We start from the raw sequence: 16893 nt of genomic DNA on the forward strand, positions 1-16893 counted from the left end.
CCCTACTATCCTCTCCCCCAAAGGGTTAATATGAACAGCGTTGTGCCTGGGCTGACCTGCAGGTGTTGCTAATTGGCTCTCTGGCCTGCAGGCTCCTTATTTATCCTCAAGGCCAAAGATGGAGGGTGGTTAATTGGTTTCTCATGGAAACCTGTGATTTGTGTTGGGAGGAGGGAGACTGGGAGAGATGATGTCATCTTCCAAAGGTTTTTCTTGGAGGCACGTTGTGATTGGATATCACCATCACCTGACATGCTGCGCCAAAAACTATAATTCAATTGTGGCCCGAGGGGGTAGCTACATGAGATTTTTATGGACTATAGGCCTGCACTATGCTCCGCAATTGCTAAAGATGTAGACAACGCTGATTCACAGCCTTCATATCAAAACTAAAGTTGGTGCCACCTAACGCAGCTCTGAATGGTGTTAAGTAGTGAAGCTAGTTTTGTTGTTTTTTGTTCTGTTTGATTTCTGAGTAATGTGTTGGCAATAACTATTATTTCCATCTTAATACTTTTGAATAAACGTAGTATTATTTTATAAACAGCAGTCTGGTTCTCGTGCACACTCAACCTGGGAACCCACAGGGTCTAACTTCTCATTTCCTTGACACACACCTACTGGATTTTTATAGAAATACCAAAGGCCTCTTTTCTCCCAACTAAATGAGGCTCCAGTGTTAATGACAGTTCTCTTATTTTGTGGCACAGTGGTTTACATCTATTGGTTATAATTTCAAATAGGGAAACAAAAAATGCAATCTCAGGGGCTTTCAAGACAATGAAAGAGATTTCCCCCCTCAGCACTGTATTTTTGCCAGCTTTAATACAGTGCATGGAAAGAACCTTAAAGGCAGACCATGGTAAGGAGTGAATGATACGTTGCCTTAGGAAGCATAGTTTAGGGACTGCTATTTGTCTAAAGAAAGTTTTGTGCAGGAAGAAAAGAAGAACCAGCCCTGTTGATAAAAAAGCATATATATATAAAAAAGCATTTTTTCTAAAAAAAATAAATACAAATGAACAAAATAAAATTGATCTTTCTGATACAAAGTGCCAGAATAAAGGTCTCTAAAGATGGCTTTATCCAGCTAATGGACTATAGACATAATTTTCAAGTATTCAGAAATCACTTCTTTTTATGCTGGCTATTACAAACAATGTTGTGCTGATTTAGATCAAATAGAATAAAAATTTTAATGAACGTATTAGGAAAGTGCGATATCCCATTACTTTGAGAAACGAGGTCAGAAGTTCCTATAATAAATGTGTTAACATGTTTATTTCCCCAAAAGGAAAAATAACCATAAGGAAAAATTCTATAATACTGTGAGCAAGTGGAAATTCCTAGCATGCTTCTGACAATGTGTATGTATGTAAAGTGCTGTCAAGTCGCAGCCAACTTATGGTGACCCCATAGGGTTTTCAAGGCCAGTGATTAAGCAGAGGTGATTTGCCACTGGCTTCCTCTGAAAAGTAATTCTTGGTGGTCTTCCACCAGCCCTGCTTATCTTCTGAGATCTGACAAGATTGGGCTATGCTATACCATTGCAAATCCCTACTTCTGACAACACCATCCTATTACATTGGCTTCTGGCTCCTTGATGAAGCACAATGTTTGAGTGTACGAGCTTCTCACACAATATGAATTTGTCTCCATAATACATCAGCAAACATGCCTAGTGGCAGCTTGCAAGCTGATGTGGAGGTAATTTGTATGGTATAAGCCAATCCTTGTGGGATGTGGATGAGCTCAGTATGCCACACCCAACAGCTGCCACAATGGAGGGACTTTCATGTAGCTTTTACATGACAACTGTATAGTGAGAATGAAGCGACCTTTATACTAGATTATAGTGAGTTCTCGGCTACGCTTCTCCCATCATGAACTACAGCTATTGCTCTATCATTCTTCTGTTAAGCGAACAACCATGGGATCCATTTACCATTCTCTCACCCTTTAGAAGACTCAAAAAATATTTTAACTGTTTTTCACGAAAAACTGAGGAAATTCTCAATTTCTATTAACACAAATTGTGGCTTCAGAATATAATGCACAAGCAACCAATCTCAGCAGGTGACCCAGAAACACAGCATATCAGTCTATAAACACAGAATAACACAAAAAACCTTCCATTTCTCTTTGCTAGTGGAATTTCAGGGTGGTTACAATTCAGATAATTTGAGCTATCGATCACAGTAGTTTTCTGGGCACAAAAATAGCCAGCCAAAGTAAACAGGATTTTAAAAGGACCAAGTTTCTGCACACCTGGAGAAGAATCAAGAATAAATTGTGGCATCCACGGAAAACCGTCCAACAAACATGTGGTTTTCTCATATCTGAATTGTAACAATACAATAGCTTGCTTAGAAATACAGGTCTTCTTACTCAGCTGGATATTTGAACAGTGTAATAGTGCACTTGTGCTAGTTTTATTGGGGGGGGGGAAATTCTCATGGAATTTGTGAAAGAGCCATGACTCAGCAGTGCAACACTTGCTTTGCATTCAGAAGGTGTGGAGTTCAATCCCCAGTGTGCCTAACAAAAGGACTAGGCAGTTAGGGATGTGAAAGACCTCTGCCTGAGACCCTAGAGAGTTGCTGCCTGCCTGAGTAGACAAGACTGACCTTAATAGACTAATGTTCTCACTCAGTCTAAGGGAGCTTCACATTTTTATCTACCAACTCTTAGTATGTAGCAGCCTCTTCTTATGAGCAATGATAGCCTGAATTTCTCTCTTTAGTTTGAAATACCCAGTGGGTATATTAGCCAGGCCAGAGGAAACAAGTAATAAACCTGTCTAAGTGCAGCCTGTCTGCGATTGCTAGGTTTTTCTATCTGAAGGGCAATCAATTCATCCCTGCGGCCATGCGAGTCTTCAGTGCCAAAGTCGTATCCCAAATACTTTAGGGGATCCCTGTCTGGATTGGCTCCTTTAATCAACAGGTTGAGCAGACCCAGGCAATGTTTCTGCGGCGTATCCTTGGAGTGCCTAACTGTGCCTAACTATGTAAATTATGCAGCCATGTGCCTGGAGACAGCACAGCACCTCCTAGTGAGTCCAGAGCTTGGCTATCAACCTTAAAATCCTGGTTACACCTTTATGTTAGAACAGAACCTGAGTGTTATGTCCACCTGCTGCTGTCAGACTCATTTACATCTAATGGGTCAACCTCAATACTGAGAAAAATACAATCTACTGGTATCCTCTTTGACTTCCTGCTCATGTCAGGCGAATCTCAAATATTTAGAACATTGAGGTAGAGGATCCTTGTCATTGAAAAACAAACTCTCTGTTCCAGTATTACTTCCTCCCCTCTAAAGTTTAATCTAACACCGAGGAATGGGATTATAGCTGATATATTTTACAGTTTACAGGACCACCATTAAGACGAGCTTTTATGCTTGCACGTTTCGACTCTTTACTATCTCCGGTCCTTTATGGTAGATTTGCAAATGTCTCCTACCCTGAAAGGACCTGTCTACATAGAAGCAGGAAAACAGAATTGATTACCCACATCTTGCTTAGTTGTGAATTCTACGATTAAATACGGGATGTCCTAATCAGACCGCTTTGATCAACAGGCACAGTTGTCCAGAAGAGAGACTAGTATCCTTCCCTCTACCAGATCACCACCCTCATATCACCTTTGCAGTGGCGAGGTTTCTCTCTGTTGCTATGAGGGTTTGAGAATATAAGGTTAAAGCTCTGGTGACTATCTTTGTATATTTAAAATCTGTGGTTCCTATGTTGTTGTTTTCTTTTTCAATCTATGCCAATAAAAGTTTTGACTGACTGACTGACTGACATTTTAATCTGTAAATATAATCTACCAAGGAGATACAGTCTTTACTATTTTACAACTCTTGCCTTGACAATTAAAATTCCCAGTAGCCTAACCCTAATCACAAATCCCTGAAGTGGTCTTCCAGTATGCCATATTGCCACCATTCCTCTTCACGTCTAGACTAACAGTTCTGAATACTTAGGTGATAGAACACTGGGTTGGGCAAAAGGTCATTCAGGAATGATCAGTCACTATCCAAGCAATTAAAAGTAGTTCTCCATGCTCGTACAGTTCTGCTGTAATCACCTCTTATCCTTCCCTTTAAATCTACTGCCACAGCTTCTCTCCTCTTCCTTTGCATGCAAAGGGTATACTCATTCGTGCACCTTTGCTCTAAATGGGAAAATGACATTGCCAGCATGCCTTGCCATCCACTTCTCCTCTACATGGGCACACCACAAACCCTTGCTTTATGTGGCAAAGGAGCATGCTACTGACTCTTTCCTCCTCCATCAAGCCTATTTATCTCTTCCAGGAAAAGGTAAAGGCAAAAGTATACTTTTCCTCTGCGGAGCAAGTTACAATTTGGAGTGGTAGTGGTAGTTGCTTTGGAAAACCAGAAGAGGAAAAGTTTCCCCACTCAAGCCCCACAGACCTGCTCTGAAATGCTTTAATTGTTGTACAAGCAGCCATTGGTAGCTCCCAGGGCTCTTGAAAAAAACTGAATAGCTCCTTGAAACATAAAGACTGCCCTCTCCTGTGATAGAATATCACATAAGTAACCGTTCAGTATACCTCAAGGGCTTACCATGGTCTTTGCCGACCAATTTGGTGCCACACAGCTTTCTCAACACCAATAAGATATATCAGTCTGTAGCGGTTACCAGCACAGCAGCATCAACCCACATTGCTGCATCAGTAAAATACCTTGTGCTACTCCATAATTCCTGCACAGTACCAGGAAATGAATCACTGCAGACACTAAGACACTTCTGAAATCTATTCTAAACAGATGAACAGCTTTTATTCGGTTTGATTCAGCAATACCGAATCGCAGCCTGCACCCAGATCCTGGGCCAGCTTCTCCTGGTCCGCGGTTTAAACCACGGGCCAGGAGAAGCCTCCCAACCAGGTTTCCATGTGGTGGGGAAAGACCTCTCTGCCACATGCAGATCCTGGGGCCAGCTTCTCCTGGCCCGCAGTTTAAAATGCGGGCCAGGAGAAGCCACTCAGCCCAGGTCTGCGTGCAGTGGGGAAAGATTTCCCCACTGCATGCAGATCTTTTGCAAGCTGTGCTGCGAGTGAACTCCCAAGCAGCGACTCAAGTTCAGCCTTCTGGGTTCACCCGTGGCATGGCTTGCAAAATGATCCCTTTAAATGTGTTTTGCAAGGCATGCCTTGAGTGAACTCCAAAGTGGCAAGTTCACCCTTCTGGGTTCATTCGCAGCCTGGAAAGGGTGAAGTTGCCACATTGGAGTTCACTTGTGGTGCGGCTTACCAAACACATGAGAGTCCCTCACACACAACTTTAAATGGTGCAGCTCAGAAAAGTTTACTGCTTTAGTGAGAACTAGGCCTAAAAATAAACTATTTTACCCTTTATTCTAAAACTAGGAAAAAGGTCCGTTGTAGAAATAAATACAACGAGCTCTAGAAAGAGGCTCTGGGCGGGTGCCCCGGCCTTGGACACTCAGTGTCAATTTGCTGTGGCGACCTCAGCAAGGTATAATGACACTGAGTCCACCATTTTCTCCCGAGGCACTGATCTCTGCTACCTAAAGGACAGTTGTAATTTTGAGTGATCTCCAGCCCCTACCTGGAGATTGGCAACAATGGTTCCCCAGAAGGGAATGGTTGGTTTGGAGGGTGGAGTCTATGGCTTTGTACCTGTCCAAGGTCCCACACCTCCTGAAACCTCACCCTCTCCAGGCTCCATCCCTCACATCTCCAGGAATTTCCCACCTGGAGTTGGCAACCCTATCTCCTTCCCAGCCAATCATCAACCTACCTTTATTTCCCCCTCACTCTTCAGCTTTCCACACACCCCCACACACACACCTGCAGCCTCTCCCGTGCTCTGAAGCCCTAACTGCTATGTCACATTGGCTGTCATACAGGGGCTACCTCAGCAGCATATAAGGATACAGAGCCCACCATTTTCTCCAGGGGAACTGATCTCTGCCATCTGGAAAGCAGTTGTAATTCTGAGTGATCTCCAGCCCTCACCTGGAGATTGGACACATTTTACCTCAGAACAGCAAACTGTTTAGAATGTTAGAGGCAAAAGCCAATCAAGTCGCATATGCAAACGACCTCTGTGTTCCGAGGCAAAGGCCAATGAGGCTGCATATACAAATAACCTCTGTGTTCTGACTGTCTATGGGGGTGGGGGGAGAGGAACAGCAAACTGTTTAGAATGTTGGAGGCGAGACTCAAGCAATGCAGCCAGTGGATAGGGACAGATTCTTAGTGACACACCAGGGTGCCAACCAATTCCAGAGTGTGTGGAATGTTCTAGAGAACTGCCACCACCATTTGGCTTTTATATATAAGGGAGATTAGTAGAGAACGTCAATAAAGGCTTAGAATGCACTAGTCACTTGAAACCAAGAATTGGTTTAATTAACTCAGAAAGTCCAGTTAAAAGGTCTTTCTGAACATGTTAACAACTCTATAAATTTGTTGACACTTTGCAAGGATAAGGATTTATTCTAATTCTAATCATGGTAATTTATGGTAGCCACAAAAAGGGCATGAGATCTTTTTCTCTCACACACACACAAAGACTTTGATCCTAAACACAGACAGTTTATGGGGGGGGGGGGAATCCCACTGTAATCCATGTTTCATACTCATGAGTTTTTGTAATTAGAAATTTATCCAAGACTAGTGCTGTGTGGAATAAACTGCAGTCATTATATGACTATATGAAGTCAGTTCAAAATCCAGAATATTAAAATACCTTAAACAACAATTTGAACAAAATAATTTTAACCATTGTGCTGTAGTGGCTAGAGTCTCAGACTGGGATCTGAGAGATCCAGGTTTGAATCCCGACTCTGCCATGAAAGCTTGTCGGATGACCCTGGGTTAGTCACATCCTAAACTGCCTCACAGAGTTGCTGCGAGGATATAATGGAAGTGAACAATGTATGCCTCTTTGGGTCCCTCACTGGGCCGAAAGCTACATGAAGTAAACAAAACAAGCAAGCATTAACTGGGGATTAATTTAGCTAAACAGGGAGCTGCTGCAGTCTCAGAGTATGACCTATGATTTGGGAGCCTCATCCCAAAAATCAAACCTCATCTCTGCTACAAACTCACTGGGCAAACCACTTGGTCTCAGCCTCAACCTACTCCATTAGTAATATGAGGATAATAACTCCATCCTATCTTACAAGTCTGTTGTAAGGCTTTAAAAGTATTACTTACTAAATTTACCTTGTCAAAAAGATAACTAGGCCTGGGATCAGCTCTCTCCATCTTAAAACTGGTCTCACTTTAATGCAGGCTCACAGAAAGTAATCAAGAGCAAGTTCTGGCACTGCATCAAAAGCTGTACATCCACAGTTTTCTTTAAATCCTTCTTAGAGAAGGAAGTGTAGGCCTTCACCAAATCCAAAACAGAAAGTATTCAGCAGCATTATTACTACAGTACAAACACTGGAGGTTTATCAAGACAGAGCAACATTACTTATTAATACAAATATTTGCAAATGAGTTGTTATTCTGAGTATTATGCTATGGCACACTACTTGGAACCCTCAAAGCAGCCAGACCTTTCTCTCTCATCCACTACGCCAATTTATTTAGAACAACAACTTTGCCATTTTACCAACTCAGCTTTAATACTCCCAAAATACAATATGGCGCTTACTCAAATTAATAGCTTGCCACATGGACTACTGTGAGAGTGGTAGGCACTTGCCTAAAAATGCTCTGTGATAGAAATGACCCAAAGTTAAACCACTCTATATATTACAGCTGCCATTTGGAATGCCTCCACAAACTTACACATAGAGGCTACAACATTCATGTGCTTTTCCTCAAGCTCCACAAATGGAAAGCAACCCCTCATTTTGTTCAAATCAGACTTTATGTATTCGGAGTAACAAATGACTACTCTGATACTTTTAACAGACCACGTTTCTTAGGGGTGAGGTAGGGCAGAACTCAGGATCTCACTGGACTTTTCTTCAAGCAGAAGACAGTTCTACCTCAAAAGCTTGCTATACTATACTGTCAAAAACAGTGAAATCAAAGATACCACATGAATCTTTTTGCATCTTACTACTTTGGGATCAAAGCAATGAATTCACACTAATACATCTAATAATTCAGGAACTAAATATCCATCAGATCACCTCCATGACTAAATGCATTCCTTCAGAGTCTATCTATCGAATCTGCCTGGTCCTCTGAAATGTCACTATTCCTTCAAGGCAAGTATTACTTTCTGCTGCATTAACAGGGAAGCTGGAACAGAAATCAGTGTTAAGAACCCTTGGCTCACAACTAAGAACATCAAATACCTTGTTTCCAAATGGTGAGATCTGACCATGACATAAATCCATACTGAGTAGAAAATAAAGTGTGCTGGCATGATTTTTCTGTTTCATAGTCAAATATAAGATAGAAGTAATTGAGAGAGATTGGCTATATACACTGCATTATAAATGTTATATATAATTTAAAATGCTATTAAACTTTCATTGTCAAGTAGAAGCTATTCATTTAATTCTTGTCCCAGTTAACACTCTTAGGCACTGGCAGGCTGAGGCAGCTTTGGTTCTTATCCCAGTTAAATTAATCTGTGACCTTTGGCAAATCACTTAACTTCCAAATCATTCATAAAGCTTATAAAGTTTAAAACTACTGTGAGTGGGAATGGAAAACTTATAGACGAATCCACATAAGACTCATAGGTGTTTTCAGTAATATTCCCTATAATAAATGAACAACAAGAGAACACAAGACTAAAAACCATATAAAATCTTGAAATTGAACATTTATACAGTTTTGGGCAGTGATTCCCAGTCCAAGTTTTGTGACAGCCAAGTAGGTCACTAGTTGTCTCAAGACGTTTCACAAAGTCTTCAAAAAATTCTCAATATGAAATTAATTTTAATTTTAAAATAAAACAGATCACATGCAGGGCAATTTCCAAGATAGTAAATATATGGGCTTGGATCCCAATGGCCTTTTGAATGCATGTGGCCCTATGTCCCCAGGAACTTAATTTTGGGGTACGCAGCAGGCTGCAGAAGTAACAAGGCCAGAAAGCCATCTTCCATGCACTTAAATTTACTAAACTGGCATATGTAATTTCAAATGCAAAACTACATGAACATTGTTCTTTCTAACTGAATTAAATGCTGTTTAACTATTTTACTTTGTTTTATATTAATTATACTAATTACAATTTTGACTAGTTATATGAATTTATACTAATTATACTGATTTCAAATTTATTTACTCTATTTAGAAAGAAAAAATATAGAAACATCAAGAAATGATAGGGTGTCACAAAACCAAAAAGGCTGTGAATTACTGGTTTAGTGTAATAGTATACACTGTATGTAGAATGCTGCAAACAGGGTAACACTTGCCTTTTGAAAATAAAGTGTCCCTTACCTGCTTTTTGGCACTGCACTATTTTTTCATATACATTGTCTGCATTTTCTATCAGAGTCTTGATAGTATGAATCATCTGTGCAAAACAGAATGAAGTTGTTTAAATATTTTGCTGAACATATGAAACGTTTTATTGGTGCACCTTTTCCAGTGTCATCTATGTCAACACACATCTGTCATTTATGTCAACACACAGTGGATCTTCAGGATTTCAGGCAGAGATCTATTCAAACCTAGCTTTGTTACTTGAAATTCCTTAATTGAAGATACCAGAGGAGATACCAAAAATATGTGCTCTGCTACAGGGCTTCAGCCTTTCTTAAAGCATTTATTTCAGTGATTTATATTACCTGAAGAATAGTACAGTATTGATGATAATATTATATACAATGAGTACTTTAAAAACACCTTTTTTATGGAGAACAGGTTCCAGAACAATAACGATGAGTCATCTGCACCCAAAACAACCAAGAAACTGGTGAGGGAACCTGAAAAATTAACAGTCTAATTGCAACATAAGTTTGTGTGTACAAAAGCCCACTATGTAAGATATATGAATCAATATGCTCAGTGGACAGAAGCATATATATGCATTGTTATATATACTCATGCCCATGAAATGAAACTCTTCGTGCATCTGAAAATGTGGACTCTGGGTCACAAAAGCTTACATCACAATCTGTTAGTCTGTTAGTCTGTTAGTCTTAAAGATAACATATGATTCTCTGTTCTTGCTTTTTTTATCTGAAAAAATCAGTAGATGTTCCTATCATGTCATCCTGGAGTTTTGATTTGATTATTTGTTAATATAGAAACTTGTATAACAACTGCATCCTTTATATTATTATTTGTTTATTGCTTTATTTAGTTTGACCAGTAAAGTACAAAATATTGATTTCTCCATCTTCAAGAAGAAGCTACACTGACAGTGCAATCCTAAACAGAGTTACCTCCTCCTAAACCCGTGGACTTTGAAGGATGTAAATCTCATAGGACTACACTGTAACCAACTGCAAATGATTTCAGATTTACATAAGCATCCTTGCAACAAAACAACAGCTCGTTTTAGAATAATTTCTTAGGAATGTGTCGTAATATATTTTGATCCACCAATTCATAAAGCTGAACATATACATGGATTTTATTACTATAATTTTTATTAACAAGGCAACCCAATCTGGAACAAAATGACCCATATTCCTGAACATCTCTTGCCAGAGTGTTTTTCAGTGGGAGTCAAATTGTTAGGTTCAGAAGCAAGCAAAGTGGTAACTGTTATCTTTTTTTCTTATATGTCCATTTCTTAACAAATCGTAAGGAGTGCAATCCTAAACAGAGGAACACCCTTCTGAGCCTAATGACTTCAATGGACTTAGAAGGGTCCAGCTCCTATAGTGACACTTGTCTGCTATCAGAGCATAAGCACAAGAGGTAATCATCCTTTGGAATTAGTTCCTTGAGTGATGAAGTCACATCCTCCCATGCCACAGATAAGCTCAAGATGATCTATGGCAAGAGGAAGTTTGATAAGACATAGCGCACTGGCTGCACGGTGACTTAACTACAATGGAGATATGTGATAGGGATTTACCCTCATCCTAGGATGACCCAACCATTGCTCACATAACACACATGTACCTTCACAATCTTATGGCATTCTCTATCTTTTGGCAAGTCATCCTCCTTCCTATCCAAAATGATATATCCACTTAAAATCTTACTTGTATTATTTAAAATATTTTAAAGCTGCCTTTCCACACAATGTAGTATCCCCAAAGAATCAAAAACATGGAAACAAGTTTAAAAATACATACATATAGCAATTAAAAACAACATGAAATGGACAGGAAGGAGTGCCTATGAGGGAACCCTAAACAAAAGGTCTCTACCCCATGGTAGAAGAAAACAATAAAAGAACAGTCAAATATCTTGCAGCACAATAAAAAGGATTTACTAAAAAAGCAGTTCAAATTGTATGGATTAATAATGCACAGTATTTTAAAAATCACATTTTAATGAAGAAATTAATGTCAGAGAAGTGGACAAAACTCCCTGAATACATCCCTAATTGGGCTGAAGCAGGTCGCATATTGGGAGGTCACCAACTGATTTTGTACTCAACAATTTGGCCTGTAAATTCACCAAGTTAGCAATAAAGTTGCAAAGGTTACTTTTGAAAAGAGCCAGTATAATATTTTTGGATTTCTTAATCTGTCAGTAAGTGCATAACCTTAACCCATCCCATTTTTATCACTTTAACCTCATTTGGCACCTACATCCCCTCTACACAAAGTCCAAATGCTAAAAGCAATACTAATGAGGGTTAAAGGATGCATTTATTTCCTTTAAGATGTACTATGTTCTTATTCTTTTACTTTCTCACTTTCAAGATGGAGCTCATGGAAAGCTCAGTTTCTTTCCCCACAATCCTTTGCTGTTCCTTGGCTTTTGCTTTATTTATTTATTTATTTTATTTTATTAATTAATTTGATTTATATCCTGCCCCACCCCGCAAGCGGGCTCTCTTGGTGTTCGTTTTGCGACACACTGGCATACCTTTTCCCTATGCATCCATATGCAGGGTTGTACAACATAATAAATGATATTGTTATAATTGGAGCAACAATTGAGAAGATGGATTCTAAACATTTCTCTGCTTTAGCATTGGGCTTCTGAACTATTTTCCCAAATTCTTGAATTTTTATTTTCTAATTACAAAAACTGCTCTAGAACTCAAACATACAACAAACTGTAACCCTGTGGCAAACGAATTCAAAGGAAATGTGACAGAAACGGCTCTTCCTAGTCAGAAGTATGTGCTTTGTTTTTAAGCAAGCTTTCAGAAAACATTGGCATTTAAAAGTATTAGCCTACCTGCCATATGTTAGCAATATTTGTAAATATACTCGGTCTCAAAAGCTGTGCCATTCTACAGTTGGCCCCGCAATGTTCAAAACCAATTTGTTTCTGTTCTCGTCTGTTTCTGTAGCACAGGTCTGGTTTTGTATTTTAGCTCTGATATTGTATTTTGGAATAGGATCAGAAAATAACAAAATTGCTCTTTGGTCCAGTAAATCACATGGGATAAGAATCTTTACTGAAAAGGGGTTCATAGAATCTTTTATTTTGCTTTTCTGCAATCTATAATTGGACCCAAGCTGGCAACCTTTGTCTCCCCCAAGGTTTAGGTCTAATTGAGAAAGGAAATAGAGCAAGTGGGAGAAAGACATGCTGGCCTCTTTTCTGTATTACTTCTTTGTGCTCCCTTTCTTGGTCAGTCACAAAGCCCTTTTCTTGCAGCTATACTGGAGAAAGAGAGGTGAACAACTGTACAGGTGAGAGGAGTTTTAGTCCTCTGTGACCATGATGTCCCCCCTATCACCTTCCGGTTGTTGTAGCCATTAAGGGAAGACTGGAAGCTTCACTTGCCAGCAGGACATTGAATGGCTCTTCGAAATGACATACAGCAATAATAGTTCCAAACTATGGGCAAAGGGAGGATTCACGCAGGAACAATGTAGCACTATGATATAGTGTGTGGTTTGGTATAGTAAGAATGTCAGGCTAGGAACTAGAAGACCTCTCTGGCTATATGTATATTTCTATTTCACCTTTTCCCCAAGGAGTTCAATGTAGTGTACATAGTTTCTCCTTCCTCTCTGTCCTCACAAGAGTCATATGAAGTAGGTCAGGCTGAGAGTGCATGACTGGCCTAAGGTCACCCACTGTGCCATCCATAAACATAATTATGTGTTTCTAAACCCACTGGCCTCAATGGATGAAGAAGGGTGTAAGCGCTGCTTAGGATGGCACTGTCGGTGGTTTTCATAGCTGGGCAGGAATTTGTACCTGGTTTTCCTAGGGACTAGTTATGATCACTAGTTTTGATCACATACTTTCTCTCTACATAATACTATGAAATGTACATGGATGCCTGATTCAACACCAGTATCACAGCACATTATGAAGAACTCTACCAGATATACTTCACCCTTCCAAACAAAGTCAACTCCATGAATCAGTGGTATACAACACAGAAATATGTTCACCTGCAGGACACAACACAAAATGTCTGAATCATACAGTCATCAAGAAATTATAACCCAACCAGAAATAAGCCAGGTTTAAATACTTCACACACCTCTTCAGACATCACCTATACCCACAACAAAATAGACATGCGCATTTGTCACATGAAAGGAACTGCACATGGGACTGACTCAAGGAAATCTGTCTTACCTTAAGGATCATAAAGCATGCGTGGGGGTAAACATTTTGCTCTTTAAGTCTGTGTTTGAACGTAAGACTGCAGCCTAGTTATTTGCCTTAGACTTGAATTTACTTCAATGACACGAAAAAGGGAAACCAGGTCTTAAAGTATGTAGACTTTTTTATGCAACATGGTCTTTTTGATATATGCTATATTAGCAAAGTAGGTCAAGGTTATGTGGTTGAATCTTGATAAGAGGAAGGCCATTTATAAAAGACCTACGTACATTAACACCCCAGTACTGACATCAGAAGCAGTTGCTTGTTTTTTCTTCGTCTTTTCTTTCTACCACTATCAGGCCTGTCTTTGCCAACCAAGAAGTTTGTGTTTTAAAATCATTTTGTCATTGCTAGATTTACTATTCACCTTTTTTCTAGAACATGACAAAACAGAGAGAACTAAATAGACTAAATAGAATAAAAGGCCTTTTCTGAATTCAGCCTAAGTATAGGGAGAAGAGGAGAAAACTCTGCCCAGACAGAGTTTCAAGTCCATTTGCCAATTCCATGACAGTCATTAGACTGTATTCTAGGATGACATTGTATGGTGGAAACTCTGTCTTACAAGTTGATATTGGGCCTAGAAACACGATGCTCAGAGCCCTGTCTAGATTACAAGAAATGATAGGTTCTTGCATTTTTGCAGTGTGTTGATCTCTCCTTTTGTGTTTCCTTCCAGGGTTGGTAAAGCACAGACCTTAAGAGAAGTTTTTCATGTCAGGTTGTGGCAGCACATTGAGAAAAGGACCTGCAAACAAGTCAGCAATCAATAGTAACCTCATTACAGACCAGCTGTGGTTAGGTCTAGGCAGTCAAAGTTGATGTATAATGAAGTGCAATTGATCTTTCTACTGCTTTGAGTACTGTCCAAAATTGCCCATCTAAGAAAATAAAGCATTTGAGTGTTACTTATGTTTAGAATGAATGACCGGTCACCCATATACCAGTGTTCAGGTAAGGAACTCAGATCTGAGGTTCCCAGTTTTCTGGAAATCTTGTACTTCATTTTTCTGCACAACGAATACAGAAATTATATTTGTAAGCCAAATCTTCAGAACTGGTTGGAAATACATTATGTGTTGTGGGTTGCAGAATGCTGCTCACCCCAAGACATAAGGCTGTACCAGAAGCAGGTAGATAAGACCCTACAGGGGATATGGTCAACATCACTAGGAGCCCTACAACAGAATTGTTTCCTGTTTGAATTGATTTATAAGAATCCATAGCACATGGCTAAGCAGAGCAACAAAGCAGCCACTTTTTCAGTGTCCTCACCTCTTATTTATCTATGCTCCGTTGGATAAGCACAAGACCCTTTCATCTGAGAAAATAAAGCCTTGAACCCGCAACATTAGTGCCAGACCATGCTTGTAAAAAGTAAGAAGATATAACCTGATACTAAATGGCAGTATTTCAAAAGCATTGGAATCCCCCTGCCCCCAGGTCTCACTGCTGCTAGAAACAGCAAGCAAAAAATTAAAAAGAAAAATAAGGCCTTGTCTATTTACAGGAAGTTCTTACCATGAGCCCGTTTACGGGAAGGGCGGCATATAAATCAAATCAATAATAATAATAATAATAATAATAATCAAATCAATAATAATAATAATAATAATAATAATAATAATAATAATAATAATAATAATGAGTTCCCAGTGATCGCTAGAGCTATCCTTTGTCACTTCCAGGTAAGTCTAGGATCACCAAGCCCTCTATAATAAGAACTTCCAGTAAGTAGAGAAGGCCTTATTTTCTTTTGAATTTTTCTCCCAAGACACTGCTCCCCCAACCATTCCACCACTTCCTGGGCAACAAGGGCCATAGCCAGCAATGGAGCTTTAGGGGTGGAGTCCCCTGCAATTAAGGTGGAGCCCCACCACAACTGGGTCAAAGGTGTTGTAGCAGCTCAGCCCTGTGGCATTTGGACTGCACCGAGCCCCAAGCAAGTGAGCTGGGTCTGACATGGATGGCTCCCCAGAGGGCCTCCCCCTCAGTCTCCCCCGTCTGGCATTGGGCAAGGGGCTGTCCCAAGCCGGCTTCACTTTCCTTTGCACTGACAGAGATCACAGCCAGTGCCCACCCTGTGGAAGGGGGACTAACCCCAGCCTATCCAGCACAGCCCAAGAATCAATCTGATGGCCACCTCTAGGGCAGGGCAAGGCGAGGAGGGCTCACATGGCAGGTGAAGCTGGGTGAAGCCAAGCAGTGGGCAGGGCCGGGCAGGGCAGGGAACGATGTGAGCCACGGGATCCAAGGCAGAGCTGCTGCCACCAAAGCTGTAAAGTGGAGCCATTCAAGAGATGCCCAGGTAGTGCAGCCAGGACAGGGGCACACCAAGATGGGGAGAGCTGGCCGGCGAAAAAGGATGACCCGGGACTACTGGATTCCCTTTGTCAGGCAGGTCTCGGGGAGCAGAGCCAGGATTCCTAGATTCTTCTAGAAGGAGGTTGGAGTCAGCTCTCCTTTGTTCCCTTGGTCTTGTGGCTGGATCGGGGACCTGAGTGAAAAAGAAGGGCTTGGATATCAGGAGCAGGATTCTGAAAGTGAAACCAGGGTGGAATCTGGATTAGGAATGGGATCCAAAATGTAAAGGGAGAGATAGATGGGAGCCTGGTATTCTGTGGCTAGGACTACTCCTGGATTCCTAGAGGAGTGAAATCAATTAGCAGGGCCGCGGAGCCCCCCAGGAAAAAAATCCTGGCTACGGGGCTGTTGGCAAGTCCATCAAAAGTACAGGTGCATATGTACAGCCCTTGAGTCCTCTCAATGCTGAAATTCTGTGCTGAAGGGGTCACTCTTACATCCACTGAGAGAAGAGAATATTGAGCACAACTGGAACACTGGTTTACATTTTTTGTTGCAGAATTCTTAGTGCCAAACAGGGAAGTAATTTTAAAAGCAGCTTATTTACACTGGCAGCATGAAGTGAAAGCAAAACTCTGGCTACAAGGTATGCAGACAAATATTTTACAAAATATTCCTGATTTGTACATTTTTGTACAGGATATTTTCAGTGTTTCTTTTTATCTACTTATGTCTCACATAATTACACCACGTATTTCACTTATCGGAATTTTCAACTGAAGAAATATATTTCTTCATAGCCTTTCAAAGGATTGCAGTTATCACCACAATGTGAGAAAAGAAACTACAGTTGCACAACCATGTTGGTTTGAGGTTGGTAGCCAGAATTATAATTGCA

The 16893-nt window shown here is 40.3% G+C and overlaps 1 protein-coding gene across 2 annotated transcripts in view; it reads right to left on the reverse strand.

The window, feature by feature from the left end:
* Positions 1 to 16893, reverse strand: part of PLCL2 (phospholipase C like 2) — a 120801-nt gene that overhangs the window by 14493 nt on the left and 89415 nt on the right. For both annotated transcript variants that reach the window (XM_015407039.1, XM_015407038.1), the window contains exon 5: positions 9423 to 9498. In XM_015407039.1, the coding sequence (XP_015262525.1) occupies positions 9423 to 9498 (76 nt within the window). The remainder of the gene's footprint in view (positions 1 to 9422; positions 9499 to 16893) is intronic.

The sequence above is a fragment of the Gekko japonicus genome, unplaced genomic scaffold, assembly GCF_001447785.1.
Source record: "Gekko japonicus isolate JY-2015 unplaced genomic scaffold, Gekko_japonicus_V1.1 scaffold2063, whole genome shotgun sequence".
Classification (NCBI taxonomy): Eukaryota; Metazoa; Chordata; class Lepidosauria; order Squamata; family Gekkonidae; genus Gekko; species Gekko japonicus.